Consider the following 18,995-nt stretch of genomic DNA (forward strand, 5'->3'; position numbering starts at 1 on the left):
GTGTGGTGAAATAAATTTACCCAAAATTTCCTGTGGTTAGAATAAATCTGATTTGATTGAGTGACACTGATGTTAATTGGCAGCCTCACACAAGGGTAAAATAGGAAATATGTGATGATGCACATCACACAAGAGCATACACAGATTCAGACCTGCATCCCTTCATTGGAGTTCAACTGACAAGTCGATTCTTAAAAAAATCCCCTTTTTCAAAAGTTGGTCGATATATTCATTCAGCAGCTATGAAGACATTCATTTTTATTTGCACACGTCCAGTTTCACATCAAAATGAAGCACTCACCATTCTGATAAATCCGCTGATTAGAACAGCCAAACTCCTTTTCTCATCGTCTAATGTCAAAGCACTTCAGGAAAAGGCGAGTAGACAAACAGGTATAATAAAACCCAAAATTATTCATTTGGAATTTATTAAAAAGGTCAAACCAACAGCATCAAAAATGCATTTATTCTCGATCTAAAAAAATTATTCCAATAAAATAAGTAATTTGCAATAAAAGTTGACTTTGTAATTAGGAAAATGTAATTGCAATGTGGAAGAGCCAATTGGAACAATAAATATTTGCAATATTTTACTTGACAAATATTAAAAGCATTGTGCTGATAATGGAAGAGATGGTCATAACCATCTATCACATCAGATTAAACTATTCTGAGTAACTGACATTACTAAACTTAGTTTAAACCTCCTGGGTCAGGTCTCGCTCTTTATTAATGGGGGGTAAATCTCTTGCATGTCAGTGTTGAGAACAAGCAAGTGGCTGCACTGGAAAAGCTGCATCTGGGTCAGCTCAGAGTCACGGCCGGGACGTCCTGTCACTGGTAAATTTTATCTGCCATAAAAACTTGCAGAAAATTCATGTGTCACTTCAGAAAAATTAATCAGACCAACCCACAACCTTCTATTACCCCAGCTCGTCACTGGTATAGTGGTTTCTTTATCTTATTTATGGGTGAACTAAGTATTCTAATATTTATTTCCACTCATAAATAGAGACATAGAGAACCTTATATTAGCCAACCGCATTGGGAATCGCATGATTCTTAAATTGAGATTAAGATGTAAAAAATATATTTTTTTTGATTTATAGTTGCAAACACACGAACAAGTAGGTCACTCACTCAGCCTCCTCCGCTATTTAATAAGATTGTGGCTGATCCGATAGGATCAAATCTGCATCCCGTCAGCCGATAATCTTTCATCCCTCCCACCCCCCCCCCCCCCCCCCCCCCCCAGCTTTGCTGACCAAGGATCTATCCACCTCTGCCTTGAAAATATTTAAAGATTCTGCTTCCACTGCCTTTTCAGGAAGAAAGTTCCAAAGACTCAACCCTCAGAAACAATTTCACCTCACTTCTGTTTTAAATGGGCAACCCCCGAGTTCCATGTTCTTCCACATTCCACCTGTCAATATTCCTCGGGGTCCTGTATGTTTCAATCACGTCGCCTCGGACTCTTCTGAACTCCACCGGCTAAAAGCCTAGCCTGTCCAACCTTTCCTCAGAAGACAACCCACCCATTCCTGGTATCAGTGTAGTAAAACTTCTCTGAACCTGGTCCCAATACATTTACATCCTTTCTTAATTAAGGTGACCAATGGTGTATACAGCACTCCAAATGTGGTCTCTCACGTGCTCTGTAAAACTCAAGCAAAACCTCCCTATTTTTGTATTCAATTCCCCTCGCAATGAATGGTACATTTCATTAGCTTTCCTAATTGCTAGCTCTTTGTAGGTCGTGTACTAAGACACCCAGATCCCTCTGCAATCTCTCACCATTTAGATAATAAGCTTCTTCCTGCCAAAATGGACAATTTCGCATTTTCCCGCATTGTACTCAATTTTCTAGATTGTTGCCCATTCACTGAACCCATCTAGTTTTTGTAGCCTCCTTATGTCCTCTTCACACTTACTTTCTCACCTATTTTAGTGTAATCAGAAAATTTAGCCGCTATCCCTTCATCCAAATGATTTATATAAACAGTTGAGGATCCAGCAATGATCCATGACAACACTCATTTCATCTTGCCAACTTGAAGACCCATTTGGTACTCTTTGCTTGCTGTGAGCTAGCCAATTTGTTACCCCCTATACCACGAGTTTTAATTTTCTTCAATAGCCTTCAATGTGGCACTATATTAAATGCCTATGGATATCAAAGTACAGTACATCCACCAGTTCCCCTTTATCCACAGCACATGTTGCTACTTCAAAGAACTCCATTAGGTTGGTTAAACATATCACTTTCACAAAACCATGTTGACTCTGCCCAATTAACCCAAACTTATCCAAGTGCCCTGCTATAATTACTACTTTAATAAGAATTTCTAACATTTTCCTTTTTCCCTATGACATGTTAAGCTAACTGACCTTTAGTTTCCCACTTTCTGTCACTCCCTTTCTGAATGAAGCTGTTTTGAAATTTTCCAATCTATTGGGATCATCTCCCAATCTAGGGAGTTTTGGCAAATTGAACCCAATGCATCAACTATCTCACTGGACACTTCTTTAAAGACCTGAGGATGAAATCCATCAGGACGGGGGTTCATCATCCTGCAGTTCCAAGAATTCACTCAGGGCAATTTCTCTGGTGATTGTAGTTTTCCTGAGCCCCTCCCTCCTGTCCATTTCCTGATTTATAGTTTCTTCTGGTTGTTAGTTGATCTAAAGGAGATGTGCTTTACTGTTAAAAGCAACTTCCCACGGTTTGTTTGGCAGCACCTCCCAAATCTGTAAACTCTTACCACCTAGACACATAGGCAGCAGTAGCACAGGTATACCAGCACACCCAAATTCCTCCAAGTCACACAGCATACACGATGCCATCCCTTCATTGCTCCTGGTTCAAACTCCTGGATCTCTAACACCACTGGGAGGACATTCACCTCATGACTGCAACAGTTCAAGGTGGCAATTCACCGCCATCTTCTCAAGTAGTGATTGTGATATCTACTTTTAAATCGTGTTTGAAACTTAAAAGTACTAAAAATGAAGAAAATACATGTTTACACACCATCAATTAAAAGATCTGAAACTCCAGTCATTAGTTTTTTTTAAATTCGTTCAGGGGATGAGAACATAGCTGTCTGGGCCAGCATTCATTGTCCATCCCTAATTGCCCTTGCGCTAAGTGGAACTGAGTGGCTAGCGAGGTCATTTAGTCAACCACATTGCTGTAGGTCTGGAGTCCCATGTAGGCCAGACCAGGTAAGGATGGCAGATTTCCTTCCCTAAAGCACATTAGTGAACCAGGTAGGTTTTTACGACAATGGTCTCATGGTCACCTTTACACTTTTAATTCCAGATTTTTATTAATTTCAAATTTCACCACCTGCCGTGATGGGATTTGAACCTGGGCCCCAGAGCGTTACCCCGGGTCTCTGGATAACTCGTCCAGTGACAATACCACTCATTGGGGAAGAGGAGCACAAATTCCTCCAAATTGAGTTTTCATCATTAATCCTAAAAGATCGATTGAAATTCCTGCTATAAAGAATTGCACCTTACTTCACAGAGTCGTGCATCGTCTTGCAAACGTGCATTAGAGCATTAAGAATGACAGGGTCACGGGTTAGTTCTTGCTGTTGCCTAGAATATAAAATAGAACAAAATTTTACTTGACATGCAAAAGCAGGCAATATGAATGGAAATCCAGGTATTAGCCGAGTAACCTACTTCTGATGCATTTACACCCTCCCTTAAATAAAGAGACCGATACAGTACACACTACTTCAGATGTGGTCTCAGTGTCCTCGAGAGCTGAAGCATAACCTCCCTATTTTTGTAATCAATTCCCCTTGCAATAAATAATAACGTTCTATTACCTGACATACCTGCATGCTAGTCTTTTGCAATTTATGCACTAGGACACATGGACATATGAAATAGAGGCAGAAGTAGGCCATTCGGCCCCTCAAACCTGCTCTGCCGGTCAATAAGATCCTGGCTGATCCATTTGTGTTTCAAGTTCTACATTCCCATCTACCCCAATACCCTTCGATTCCCTTACCCAGCAGGAATCTATCTGCCCCTGCTTTAAAAATATTCAGTGACCCCGCCTCTACCATCTTCCGAGACAGAAAGGTCTGAAGTCTCACAGCCCTCTGAGACGATTATCTTCATCTTAGTCCTAAAAGGGTGGTCTTTTCCATATCCACCTTGTCACGGCCTCATCTTACGAACACGGTAGCATTGTGGATAGCACAATGGCTTCACAGCTCCAGGGTCCCAGGTTCGATTCCGGCTTGGGTCACTGTCTGTGCGGAGTCTGCACATCCTCCCCGTGTGTGCGTGGGTTTCCTCCGGGTGCTCCGGTTTCCTCCCACAGTCCAAAGATGTGCAGGTTAGGTGGATTTGCCATGATAAATTGCCCTTAGTGTCCAAAATTGCCCTTAGTGTTGGGTGGGGTTACTGGGTTATGGGGATAGGGTGGAGGTGTTGACCTTGGGTAGGGTGCTCGTTCCAAGAGCCGGTGCAGACTCGATGGGCCGAATGGCCTCCTTCTGCACTGTAAATTCTATGATCTATGATCTAACTCACCCCACGACTGCCTAAACTCCAGTCTATATGTAGCTTGAAACCTCCAAGATCATTGCAGTACCTTTCTGATAAGCTCCCATTATCTCTTCCTTTATACTCCTTCCTACCAGGTGGTTATTGTTCGGGGGCCTGTACACCACTCCCAAAAGTTACTTCTAGCCTTCATCATTTCTCATCTCTGCGCAAACTGCTTCAATATCCTGGTTTCCTGAACTTGGGCCATCCCTCTCTATTGTGCTAATTGTCAGGTCTAATATCTTTTCAGTTCCCAAATGAATAGTTAAAAACTCGGCCTTTTGATTAAAGAAGAATATAAATACCAACTTGCTGTTGTAAGTATTTCATGGCTATTTTGAAAAGAGCTAAATAGCAGAGACACTGTTCATACTTCTACAAGGCCTAAGATAGGACTCCCTTGGGTTTAATGCTGCAGAAGGTTACGATAAAACAGTCAGATGACAAGCATATTTTAATAGTTCTAATAAAGTAATGATAGTTCCAGTGATCTTGTACTTACCTAATAAAAACTTCCATAATAGATTTGCAGACTTCTACTTTGACATTTTCTTTTTGGAACATATCCAGGAACGGGAGGAACTTCTCCTGTAAACGGGTACAAGGAAAAAATGTGTCTTGTGCAGTTTTTAAAGTTTACCCATTACTGGATTGTAAGTGCTTTTATATGGTCTCTATTGTGAAGAATGTGACTTTCAAAAAAGAAAAAAATGAAATATTTTGAAAAACTTAATGGGATGAAGTGGGTGCCACGTGGGTTTAACTTTGGTCAAGAGGGGAGTGCTTTTAAAAATATTCACTGTTCGGGAAAATCAAAGAAAGGGTGCCTAAATATAGAATACCCACATATTGCGTGTAGTACCCAGGTATGGCGAGTATTAGATATAATTTAGATGGGGTGATCAGTGATTTTTTTAAGAAAAAAATTTAGAGTATCCGATTGTTATTTTTTCCCCAATTAAGGGGCAATTTAGCGTGGCCAATCCACCTACCCTGCACATCTTTGGGTTGTGGGGGTGAGATCCACACAGACACGGGGAGAATGTACAAACTCCACACAGACAGTGACCCAGGGCCAGGATCGAACCCGGGTCTTCAGTGACGCAAGGCATCAGTGCTAACCACTGCGCCACCGTGCTGCCCCAGTGATCCGTGATTATTAATTAACTAAAACAGCTGGAGAACCACTGTTCTGACATACACCCTTTAGCTACAGGTATAGACTAGAATTGCCTATTGCCCAGAGAGAGTTGGAGGGGAAAGGGGCTGGTTACTGTGATGTTCGGTTAGGAACAACATGGCCCCATTATATGACCCACACCGGAAGATCCTGTAACACATGAGAAAATGAACTCCACACATTATTGATTCAATTTCAGATGATTTTTGTAGCCCAGATGAGTGTGCAAATTGATCCAGCGAGAGTCGAGGAAGATTCTAGCCGTTGCCATGGTGACTGACCTTGACCATGTTCGCCATCATGAATACTACTCAGGACCAAGGTGTCAGGCAAAGGATAATAAAGCCACTGCAATCGAGAAACGTGGATTATGCAAGTCTGCGCCATAACGGGTCAGCACAGAATTGGGCTAATTTCTGTTTCATGCAGCTTGATAGAGATGGCAAATTATTTATTCATGTTTTGACTCAAGTAGCTGCATGTTCTAGCATCTACAGTAAGTATAAATGTTCTAATATTGTTAACCATAGACTGGTACAGCACAGGCCATTCAGCCCATCAAGTCTGCGTTTCCTCTTTCAAAGAAAAATCCACTTCCCTGCTCTTCCCCATTTGTTTTCCTTTAAGTATTTGAAGGACGTGCAGGTTAGGCAGCACGAGATACCACACGTGGAAAGGGTTTGGTAGCAGCCATGACTCATTTGAAAGATGTGCAGGTAGGTGGATTGGCCATGCTAAATTACCCTTAGTGTTCAAAAGATTAGGTGGGGATATGGGGATAGTGTGGGCAGCACGGTAGCTCAGTGGTTAGCACTGTGGCTTCACAGCGCCAAGGTCCCAGGTTCAGTTCCCGGCTTGGGTCACTGCCCGTGCGGAGTCTGCACGTTCTCCCCCTGTCTGCGTGGGTCTCCTCCGGGTGCTCCAGTTTCCTCCCACAAGTCCTGAAAGACTTGCTGTCAGGTGAATTGGACATTCTGAATTCTCCCTCCGTGGACCCGAACAGGCGCCGGAATGTGGCGACTCGGATTGTCACAGTAACTTCATTGCAGTGTTAATGTAAGCTTACTCGTGACAATAAATATTATTATTATTAGGTGTGGGCTTAAGTAGGGTGTTCTTTCCAAGGGCCGGTGCAGACCTGATGGGCCAAATGGTCTTCTCCACAGTAAATCAATGATTTATCTATTGCATTTTTGAAAGTTACTGCTGAATCTATATCAATCATTTGTTCTGGCAGTGCATTCCGAAACAAACCACTTGCTGCACAAAAATGCTTTTCCCTCATTGCTGCCTCTGGTTCTTTTGTCAATTTGCCTCAAACCTTTGCCTCTCTGGCTATCTACTCTCCAGACATTGGAAACCCATTGTCTTTAATCATTGTATCTAAACCCTTCATGATTTTCAACACCTTGATCAAATTTCCTCTTCGGAATACCACCCCAGCTTCTCTAGATCATTCACACAACTGTGTTAACTGTTCATTTGTTAAATTATATGCAAGTGGGGCATTAACTCAGGTTTCACCTGAGCACTGTGTGTACTGCACCACATGGACCACAGCAGCTTATGGCAGTGGCTCTATACCGCCTCCTCAAGGACTAGGGATGGACAATAATGCTGGCCTAGTCAGTGATGCTCACATTCCATCAACTTTTTTTTTTTTTTTAAAGACAATCAATAAGCTGCTTTACTTAATTCTAAGGTAAACAAGTGGAGTGACGACAATTGATTTTATTCATTTAATTTATTTTTGCATAATAAAAAAAACATAACCAACATCAGGCCAGAGTCCTGCCAATGAGTCATAGACATAGAACATACAGTGCAGGAGGCCATTCGACCCGTTGAGTCATGGCTGACACCAAACCCCTTGCACGTGTGATATCATGGATGAGTATTTTTTCTGGTTATACAGTTCAAACCCTCATGTATGTCATTGTTTTGTTGGCTATTTGTTATTGCAAGTTAATGTATATTACACTGTGCAATGCAACATTGCACAATTTCTATAATTGTGATTTATTCTGCACTGTAAATTCTGATTCTATGATCACAAAGAAATAAACCTGACTATGCTGATCATTATCTGCCTCGCTTGGCAAAAACATTTCACCTTTCCCGGTATTATTAATAGCCATCTACGTGGTGGTAACAAGCATGTATTTGGAACTAACTAATATCAGTGCACCTTTAAAAAACACAGGATGAAAAATTTACGAGAACAATTAAATACCAACACTTACCATTGAAAATAAAATCGCAAAATCATGGAACTGATCGAGTACTTTTGTTACAATGGATTGTAGCTGAAAAGAAAAATCAATAAAGTGAGCAAGCATACGAACCAAAACCATTCAACTAACATTTTACCATGAACACTTTTTCAAATGCACAGATGGGCGAAATTCAGACCAGAAATTTATAAGTGCTTCAAAAACACACAATCAAAAATGTGTGTAAATTGATGCATCCGGGAAGAATGAAAAGACGCAGCGTAAACTAAATGGCACAATTTTGAAGAGTGTGTGGGAAGAGAGATCACAGATTCACATCTTCAAAGGTGGAAAGTCAAATTGCTAAAGCTTTTAAGCATATAGCTTTTTAAAATCGATGCAGTGAGAACAAAAGTAAGGAGGTTATGATAAACTTTAAAAATCACTGGTTAGAACTTATTGAAACACCAGATTCTGCAGCAGCTGGACAGGGTGGAAGCTGAATGGACATTTCCCTTGATGAACAATCTAGAATTCGGGGCACAATTTGAAAATGAAGGGTCTAGAGACGAGGAGAAATTTCTTCTCCCAAATAATTCTCTTCCCCCGAGAGCAGTGGAGGCTGGGTCATTGGATATATTTAAGGTTGAGTTGACATATTTTTGATTTGATTTGATTTAATGTCACATGTACCGAAGTACAGTGAAAAGTATTTTTCTGCGGCCGAGGGAATGTACACTGTACATACATAGTAGACAAAATAATCAACAGAGAACATTGACAAATGATACATCGACAGTGATTGGTTACAGTGCGGAATAAGGGGCCAAACAAAGCAAATACATGAGCAAGAGCAGCATAGAGCGTCTTACAGGGAACAGATCGCAGTCAAGCGGTGAGAGGCAGGCAGTGAAATGGAACCACGGAAACAATCAAATGCTCTATTTCTAATCATTTTACTACAATCGTACACGCTAGGGTACTCTGTGAGCACAGCTTTAGGGAGGATGTCACGGCCTTGGGACAGGATGGAGAGCAGATTTACTGGAAGTATATCAAGAATGAGGGATTTCAGTTATTTAGAGAGGCAGAGAAGCTGTGATTTCTCTCCTTAAAAGCAGAGAAGGTCTAGGGCAGATGTTATGATGTTTTGATAGTGTAAGGAGAAACTATTTCCAATGGATTATGGACATTTTTACCCAGAAGGTGCTGACAGTCTGGAACGCACTGCCTGGGAGGGTGGTAGAGGCAGGTTGCCCAAAAGTACCTGGATGAGCACATGGCACGTCATAACATTCAAGGCTATGTGCCAAGTGCTGGCAAATGGGATTAGGATCGGCAGATCAGGGCCTTTCATGCAGCGGTACAGACTCAATGGGCCGAAGGGCCTCTTCCGCACTGTTTGGTTCCGTGATTCTGTGATTGATTGACAGAGTGGCTGATCACCAAATGACAGAGATTTAAAATAATTAGCGAAACAACTACAATTTGGCCTATCCATGGAGTCCCTACAGTGCAGGGGGCCATGCAGCCCATTGAGTCTGCACTGACCCTCTGAAAAAGCACCCAACCTAGGCCCACTCCCCCACCCTATCCCTGTAACCTTCACAGTCCTCAACACTAAGGGCAATTTATCCTGGCCAATCCACCCAACCCGCACATCTTTGGACTGTGGGTGCAAACCGGAGCACCCGGAGGAAACCCACGCAGACATAGGGAAAAAGTGTAAAATCCACAGTCACCCGAGGCCGGAATTGAATCTGGGACCCTGGCGCTGTGAGGCAGCAGTGCTAACCACTGTCCTACCCTGCTGCCTCTAATTGGAACAACACTCCCTGGGAGGGTGCAAGTAGATTCAACAGTAATTTCTGGAAAGAAATTTTAAAAGTATTTGAAAAGGACAAATTTGCAGCTGATCGATTAGTGGAACTAATTTTAAAGCAATTACTAACATATTGCTAACTTCTAGTCTCTCTCTGAGAAAAATTCAGTACAACATGGGAGAGAGAGACTCAGGTTATGTAGGGTAACCGGTACTTGAACCCGAACACACAGATCTAATTTAGTTCCCATTTTAAAGTTATACATCTGTCTTTATTGTTATTGAACATTTTGGTTTTAAATCTAAATATCAACATTTATAGCTAGAGCAGAGAGGATCTCTTCCACAATTTGAAGAGTGACAATTGAGAAACTGAAATAGTAGTAATCTGGTGGCACAGTGGTTAGCACTGCTGCCTCACAGCACCAGGGATCCGGGTTCAATTCCAGCCTCGGGTCACTGTCTGTGTGGAGTTTGCACGAGGGCAGCACAGTGGCACAAGTAGTTAGCACTGTGGCTTCACAGCACCAGGGTCCCAATTTCGATTCCCTGCTGGGTCACTGTCTGTGTGGAGTCTGCACGTTCTCCCTGTGTCTGAGTGGGTTTCCTCCGGGTGCTCCGGTTTCCTCCCACAGTCCAAAGACGTGCAGGTTAGATGGATTGGCCATGATAAATTGCCCTTAGTGACCAAAAAGGATAGGAGGGGTTACTGGGTTACGGGGATAGGGTGGAAGTGAGGGCTTATGTGGGTTGATGAAGACTCGATGGGCTGAATGGCCTCCTTCTGCACTGTATGTTTTATACAGTGTCTGCCGTGGGTTTCCTGTGTGCGCTCCGGTTTCCTCCCACAGTCTAAAGATGTGTAGGCTAGGTGGGGTTACTGGGATAAGGTGGGGGAGTGGGCCTAGGTATGCTGCTCTTTCAGAGGGTCGGTGTAAACTTGATGGGCCGAACGACCTCCTTCTGCACTGTAGGAATTCTATGGATTTTCTACGATTGGGAACCCCGCTGCTAGAAAACTGTAATTACACTGACAAGTGTCATGGACAGGTTAGGTTCTAAATATAGACATAGGAATATGCAATGGGACAAATGACCAAAAGCATTACAAACTGTGACGATAAATAAGGTTACGCAGACAGAAAGAGCACACGTACATCAGGTTTTTCAAAAAGGGGAAAACCACTTCTAGAAACCAACCATTTCAGATTAATGGAAATATACTTTTCAGAACAAAATAAAGATAGTTTAGGCAGCTTATCCACTGAACATCTGACCCAGTAGGTGTCCGGTTCGGTCACTTGAGAAATGTTAGAGGCACTAGAATTGATCTCAGTTCCCACTAATATGAAAAATAAATAAATGCTTTAATTATCTGAGCCATTTAATTACTACCTTGTAATGATTTGTTGCAGAACTGCAGTTGCACAGTAACCGACAAAACAACAGGGATTCGGAGGACATAATCCTCGAACAAAACACCGGGGGCAGCACGTTGATTAGCACTGCTGCCTCACAGGGAGGCACGGTGGCCTAGTGGTTAGCACTGCTGTCTCACGGTGCCGAGGTCCCAGGTTCGATCCCGGCCCTGGGTCACTGTCCGTGTGGAGTTTGCACATTCTCCCCGTGTCTGTGTGTGTCTCGCCACCACGGTGCTATGTCTTTTCGTCCGACGTCATTTCGTCCAACGACACTTCGTCCACGTCTTTTGGTCCAACGTCTTTTTGTCCGCCCGTCTTTTGGTCCAACGTCACTTCGTCCAATTATCCAATTACAAATAGTTTAATTTAGTTTTTCAATGTTACTGCTCAAGGATCCTCTCCACCTATTTCGCCTCTTGAGGTTGAGTTCTGCATTTGTGCTGCTTGATCTCCAGACATTATTAAGATAAGCTGCAGGATATTCACCCATGTATGCTCCAGCGTGATGAGAGCCATTGTATCTGATGGAATATTTGATCATTTCAGACCTGTAATGTCAGAACCCACTGCCAACCAGAGGTTTTAATCACTCGACGAAAATCGAGTTTAAATCTGCTTCTTTCAGAACTGCACTCATTGTCTAAATCCAATTAGACTCCCACTTATATCTGTGTCTGTCGGAATTGTAGAATATCAAATCATCTTGTCCTCTCCCCATTATTCTCTCTCGGGTACAGTTCTGGAAATCTAACTTTTAGGGAATTTCGGGAATTTACAATTTACATCAATTTAAGTAATTTCGGGATATTCTACAATATATCCGAAGAGCTTTAAACCTGAAAAAGACTAGGCATCAGATAAACAAAGAATGGAGACATTTCGAGAATGTGGGGCATACATTGCAGGTATTATTAACTTTTAGGGAATTTCGGGAATTTACAATTTACATCAATTTTAAGTAATTTCGGGATATTCTACAATATATCCGAAGAGCTTTAAACCTGAAAAAGACTAGGCATCAGATAAACAAAGAATGGAGACATTTTGAGAATGTGGGGCATACATTGCAGGTATTATTAACTTTTAGGGAATTTCGGGAATTTACAATTTACATCAATTTTAAGTAATTTCGGGAATTTTAAGTAATTAGTAAACTTTTAACTGCATTTTTAGATTTTTTAACTTTTTAAACTGCATTTTTCAACTTGCATTTTACTTGCATTTTATCAATTACTTGAATTTTAGCAATTAAATTCACTTGCTGTATTGTACTTGCATTTTATCAATTAAATGGTTTTATACGGAGTTAATTTGTAATTGGATAATTGGACGAAGTGACGTTGGACCAAAAGACGGGCGGACAAAAAGACGTTGGACCAAAAGACGTGGACGAAGTGTCGTTGGACGAAGTGACGTCGGACGAAAAGACGCGACACGCGCCACCACAACCCAAAGATGTGCAGGGTAGGTGGATTGGCCACGCTAAATTGCCCCTCAATTGGAAAAGACTTGGGCACTTTAAATTTTTTTAAAAATAACAACGCACAGATGTTTTCTATTTACGTTTATCAAAAGTTCAGAAGTTTTACTAGCAGAGAAGGTTTGGGACTATTTCAGCTTGAATCTAGTTTAAACACCATGCTTTACCTACATTTGTAGATTAAAATGAGTACTGTGACATAACAAGAGTCAAGGATGAGAATTATGGGACAATAGAATAACATATCTCAAGAAAGAAAAGAATGATAGGATTTTACCTTTTCTAGGTTTTTTTTCACAATTTGTGGTACATTACCTGTGGATAAGCATCTTCAAAAGCTCGGTCCGGAGTTAAATGCTTAATGATATCTGATAATACCGTGTTGACTTCTCGTTTCTGTCAAGTTAGAATTTTCTGCATTAGTATTTTTGCCCAAAAAATACAGGATTGAAAACGTCTGGCAGTGTTGTATAAAATCCTACTCACTGTGAAATGTCTGCATGTGTATTCTATCCAAACCTCGGCACAGTTAACGTAATCCTAAATAACAGAACAGTAGAATATTAATTTCAAATAAAAAACTACAGTAACACTAAATTGCATCAGAAGGTTTATCATAGGACAACCCCCTCATCCAGGGACCATCTAGTGAACATTCTCCGTGCTGCTTCCAATACAAGTTTACCATTTCTTTAATGTGGAGATGGAAACTGCACAAATTCTAGATGTGGTCTCACCGAAACACTGGACTTCATTCCTGTACTCCAATCCCCTTGCCATCAAGGTCAACAGACCATTTGCCTTCCTAAATACTTGCTGCACACCCGTGGAGTTCCTTATACGAGCACACCCAAATCTCTTTGATCTTCAACGTTTACAAGTTTCAAATATATTCTGCTTTCTACTGTTACAGCCAATAAACACTTTCCTACATTTATTCCATCTGCCATCTTGTTGTCCAATCACTTAACCCGTCTCTATCTCTTTGCAGGTTCTCTGTGTCCTCCCCACAGCTTACCTTTCCACCCAGCTTGGTATCTCAGCAAACTAGATACATCACTCTCTGTCTCTTCACCCATCATTAATATAGATTGTAAATAGCTGAGGCTCCTTCAATTCTGGCTTCTTGTGCAATGGTGATTTTCATCACTCAACAGGCAGTTGTGCCTTCAACTACCTTGCTCCAAGCTCTGGAATTACCTCCCACTCTTCAAGATCTTTAAAACCTGCCTCTTTGACCAAGCTTTTGATCACCTGTCCCAATATCGCTATATATGACTCACTATATGATTGTTTGACGACACTCGTGAAGCACTTTGGTATAAAACATAAGTATGATACAAATGCAAGTGTTTGATGTTGTTAATAACTACAATTTGCAATTAATCACAACTAACACTACAAACAGCAGATGCTTCCTCCAATAGCCATCTGATGAACAATATAAAGCAGAAGATACAGGTTTGTCTGATTCAGAAAGGTTAGAGACCAACTTTAAGTATAAAGCAAAAAACCACTTTGCACATGCTGAGGGTTTTGCGCATTATAGCAGAAAGTAGGAAATCTTCATGAAGCTTTCTGTAACAGTTAGGTAATTTACTGTACTTGGGTGAAGAGAGTCATGAACTTTATATGCATTCAGCTGGAATGAAGTTTGTTGATACCAACTTGAAAATATTTCCTTTTCTTTTATCAAATTCTGGCATCTTGCAATGTTTGCAATTCAGTTTAAAGGCAGCTTCGGAAAACAGCAGATCATTAATAATAATGGGTGGGGGGGAGAGGGGATCAACAAGCAGTTTTAAGACTATCGGTAGTGTTACATGAACTTCAATTCAAACTGCAGAATGCACAGTAACGATACTTATAGACAGCCGTACACTTAGCCTGGCAGGTTCTAAAAAAACAGAAATGCATGTCACCTATACCCAAATATACCACATCTTACACAGGTCCAATGGAATTCAAATTTCACATTTCTCTAGAGATACTTCTGAACAGCTCACCGACTTGAGTACAAACTCATCTGTTAATTGCTCAGGATCAGATCCGGGTTTTCTTACCTAAACCCATGCACTACTGCCTGGGGTATCTTCAGTTTGGTAAGAACCTTCCAGGCTTCATTGAGAATCTGCAGCCTGTCATTCTCAGGAGGATCAGCCAAAATCAAGTTCAACCCCAGGGATTGGAAAAGAAGATGCTACAGTACAAAGAGATCAAAAGCAATGGGATCTCAGTAAATAAAATGCTATCATACTGTAGTGCAACACAAAAAAGTTTAAACTTTAAGGACTTTAAGTGGCCTGAAAATAGAAACACACAATTATATAGCACCTTTCAACACATCAGGAAGTCTTAAAGCAACTTACTGTGAATGAAATACTTTTGAAGCATAGTCACGAGTACAGGGTAAAAACCATACACAGCATAGTCCCACTAACAATTTGCCAAAACCATACACAGCATAGTCCCACTAACAATTTGCCAAAACCATACACAGCATTGTCTCACTAACAATTTGCCAAAACCATACACAGCATAGCCCCACTAACAATTTGCCAAAACCATACACAGCATAGCCCCACTAACAATTTGCCAAAACCATACACAGCATAGCCCCACTAACAATTTGCCAATGACATCAAATTGGAGGGGAGAGTATAGTTCACATGGAGGAAGATTTGTTCAGAATACAAGACATTAACAAACTTGCAGAATTAGATAGTAATTGAAAGATGAATTTCATATAGTCAACTGTGAATTTTAGTATAAAAGGATAAGGAGGCTACATGTTATTTGGTTATTAAGAAGGGTACAGCAGCTAGAGGATTCGAGGGCACAGATACACAAATTAATAAGACTAGTAGTGCAGGTTAATAAAGGCATAAATGAAAATGAAATGAAATGAAATGAAATGAAAATGAAAATGAAAATCGCTTATTGTCACGAGTAGGCTTCAATGAAGTTACTGTGAAAAGCCCCTAGTCGCCACATTCCGGCGCCTGTCCGGGGAGGCTGGTACGGGAATCGAACCGTGCTGCTGGCCTGCTTGGTCTGCTTTAAAAGCCAGCGATTTAGCCTGGTGAGCTAAACCAGCCCCTAAATAAAACAAACCAGTGGTTCATTTCAAGAGGCAATGAGCAGATCATTTGGTTTATGATGATTTAGTGAGGGTACCTTTTAGCATTAACCATTTAACTAAAATTAGACCATTCCTTTCAAACTGAGGCTAACGTCCACAGCCTATCAATCATTAATGTCACACGACAACGAGAAAAAAAACCTTATACTTCTCATCGCGTATTTATGAAACATTTCAAATAGTTTCACAAAAATTACTTCCAAAGTGAGAACTGGGATTGCGGAAGCTTGGCAACCAATGAGATTAATAACAGTTTAATCTGTTCTCATGAAGCTGCCCAAGAGAAGGAAACTGGCCAAGACAACAGAGAAACCCCTTTCTCTGCTTCACAGCACGGCACACAACAGACAGTCAGAATCTCTCTTTAACATCCGAAATGCAAGATGACAAGTTCTGGAATATGGATATACATCACAATCTCTGGTATTAAATATTGATCTACCTTGGGAAAGCCAGACTCCTCACAGTCCTTTATCATGCCAATGAAATCCATCGATCTTGTTGCAATGAATTCTGGCCTGAATGCTGACATTACTGAGTTCAACAGCAAAGCACTATTAGAAATTGTGAAAAAGATCAACACACAGAGTCAGGAGGCAAGCACGGTCTTCTAGAAATATTTTGCACAGTGACATGAGACATGTCAAGAACAATTCTAGCTCACTTACTTATTTCCAAGTTTCTTGCACCTGTCCATCATTTCTGTAAGTAAAACCTGTAAACAGTCATAACATTTTCAATCTTTAATCAGCTTATTTCTGAATAAAATATGATACATGATCAAATAATTTAATTCTAGTCATTTTTAATGTTTATAATTCAGTAATCATTAGAAATGAGAAAATCGCATTGGTTTATGAAGTCAATATGCCTACAAAATAGGCATATTTTGGACTGTTCGATAGCAGATTTATTCTGACTAAAATAAACAAGCTGTTCACTTTGAGAACCATGTACTAAGACTGCAGCATGGGTAAAAGTTATATCAAAGATAAAAGTTCATCCACAGTTGAGCAAAAAAGGAATCCCAGATTTGCAGTGAGTAATTCAACTTGGTTCCATAGCATAACCGCACAGTGTTCAACATACTCTTAAATCTAAAAACAATTCTACTAGAATTTTAAAGTAAAGAAAATTAAAATGAACCTCTGGTGCTCTGTACGCAATACATTGAAGAATCCAGTCTATAGCGGGAGTGTACAGTGTGAGATACACTGGAATTTCTACCCGCTGCACAGCAAGCTGGTTCTGAACTGTTTCGCCATGAATCTGTATTGAATATAAAACAATGGTTAACAGTGAATTATAGTTCGCAGACTTTGTCAATTAACAAGACTATCAGCATACCCGGACTGTGCCTCTAGAATACAGAATAAATTGGGAAGCAACCTGAAGGCATATGGACAAAAAGATTTAGTGATTTCAATTTAAGTTTCTAAAGGGATGGTGGGCTTCACAAGAGTGAAAGAAAAGCAAGAATGTATTACAGTCAACTCCCGTGATTCACAACCTCCTCTATTCCAGTCAACTCCAGCAATAGCTCTGAGGAGCAGTTAAATAAACTCGGTTTGATCTCACTGGAACGACGGAGGTTGAGGGGCGACCTGATAGAGGTCAACAAAATTATGAGGGGCATAGACAGAGTGGATAGTCAGAGGCTTTTCCCCAGGGTAGAGGGGTTAATTACTAGGGGACATAGGTTTACGGTGTAAGGGACAAGGTTTAGAGGAGATGTACAAGGCAAGTTTTTTTTTTTTTTACACAGAGGGTAGTGGGTGCCTGGAACTCGCTGCCAGAGGAGGTGGTATAAGCAGGAACGATAGTGACATTTAAGGGGCATCTTGACAAATACATGAATAGGATGGGAATAGAGGGCTATGGACCCAGGAAGTGTAGAAGATTTTAGTTTAGACGGGCAGCATGGTCAGCACGGGATTGGAGGGCCGAAGGGCCTGTTCCTGAGCTGTACTTTTCTTTGTTCTTTATTCTTTGAACTCCCGTAATGCAGTCAACTCCCGTAATGCAGTCAACTCCCGTAATGCAGTCAACTCCCGTAATGCAGTCAACTCCCATGATTCATAACCTCCTCTATTGCGATGGGTTTACCCACGCAAATGTAGTGGTGCACATAATCGTGGTTCACAGCCCCAAAACCTAATCACCTGCAATTTAGAAATGTTAAACTCTCAGCTTTCCCACATCATTCCCATGGAGAAATTCCCTGCACACGCACAAGTCCAAAGTTCACCATCACACACTTGGGGAGAATTTGCAGGAATGAAATCCCCGCAAATAGGGGTGTTGACTGCATTTATAAGAGGACACTAATCAGACTTGTTACAATCCAGTGATGTTATAACTTGACAGGAAGATCCCAGAATGGAACCCTGGCTCAAAAGATCATAACTTTTACTGGGCTGCTAACTAGTTTTAACAGGAAACATTATTAAACATGAAAAATTTAGATGATGATACAATGCGCCTTTACTCCTCCCTTAGCTTAATAATTACACAGTTTTAGGATAAACACGGATTAGAAAGCACATCTTGATCTACAATGGTCTCATTAACACAAAGTCCCTTCTAAGCACACAAGATGACTGTGGGCAAACACACTCTCCACTCTGGGCCCAAGTGACTATTTGTGGATGTCTTCTCAGAATCCCCCCCCCCCCCCCCCCCCCCCCGGGCCAAGATGACTGCCATGTTTCCAAGCTCCGCTCCTAACACACTTTCAAATCTTTTCTCATAATTGTGCTTTCCCTTAGCGGATTGCATTCTGAATTCCAGACCAGGTTTGCCAAATTACACTTCTAAAGACTCCGCTCCACTTTTATCAGAGTCCAGGTCCAGGATTTTACACCACCCCATTTCAGATTTTCTTGACTTAATTGCTTTTACACAAACTCTTGAGATCCAGCCACCGATTTCCACAATTATTTCAACTCACGTTCCACAAGCTGTAGTAAAATCTCACAAATCTCAATCACTTCAGATATCTTCTGGGGTCTTCGCGTTCTCCTCAGCTCGTCTTTACTGAACAGTGCTTGATTCTCATACCTTTAACCTCCTAGTTTATCTACCTTCCTTAACCAGCTGCTCTTCAAATCTCTGCACTTGTTTTCTTAACCATTATTCCATGGTACAGCTTCTAGCAAAGCTGAG

At 41.1% G+C, this 18,995-nt stretch overlaps 1 protein-coding gene across 1 annotated transcript in view; it reads right to left on the reverse strand.

Moving 5' to 3' along the window:
* The window catches only part of vps35l (VPS35 endosomal protein sorting factor like), a 131,988-nt gene that overhangs the window by 61,029 nt on the left and 51,964 nt on the right, over positions 1 to 18,995 (reverse strand). The window contains 10 exon segments of the mRNA XM_038820076.1: positions 302 to 365; positions 3,526 to 3,606; positions 5,075 to 5,160; positions 7,996 to 8,058; positions 13,004 to 13,084; positions 13,175 to 13,228; positions 14,772 to 14,888; positions 16,273 to 16,384; positions 16,499 to 16,545; positions 16,977 to 17,099. Coding sequence (XP_038676004.1) covers positions 302 to 365; positions 3,526 to 3,606; positions 5,075 to 5,160; positions 7,996 to 8,058; positions 13,004 to 13,084; positions 13,175 to 13,228; positions 14,772 to 14,888; positions 16,273 to 16,384; positions 16,499 to 16,545; positions 16,977 to 17,099 — 828 coding nt within the window.

The sequence above is a fragment of the Scyliorhinus canicula genome, chromosome 15, assembly GCF_902713615.1.
Source record: "Scyliorhinus canicula chromosome 15, sScyCan1.1, whole genome shotgun sequence".
NCBI lineage: Eukaryota > Metazoa > Chordata > Chondrichthyes > Carcharhiniformes > Scyliorhinidae > Scyliorhinus > Scyliorhinus canicula.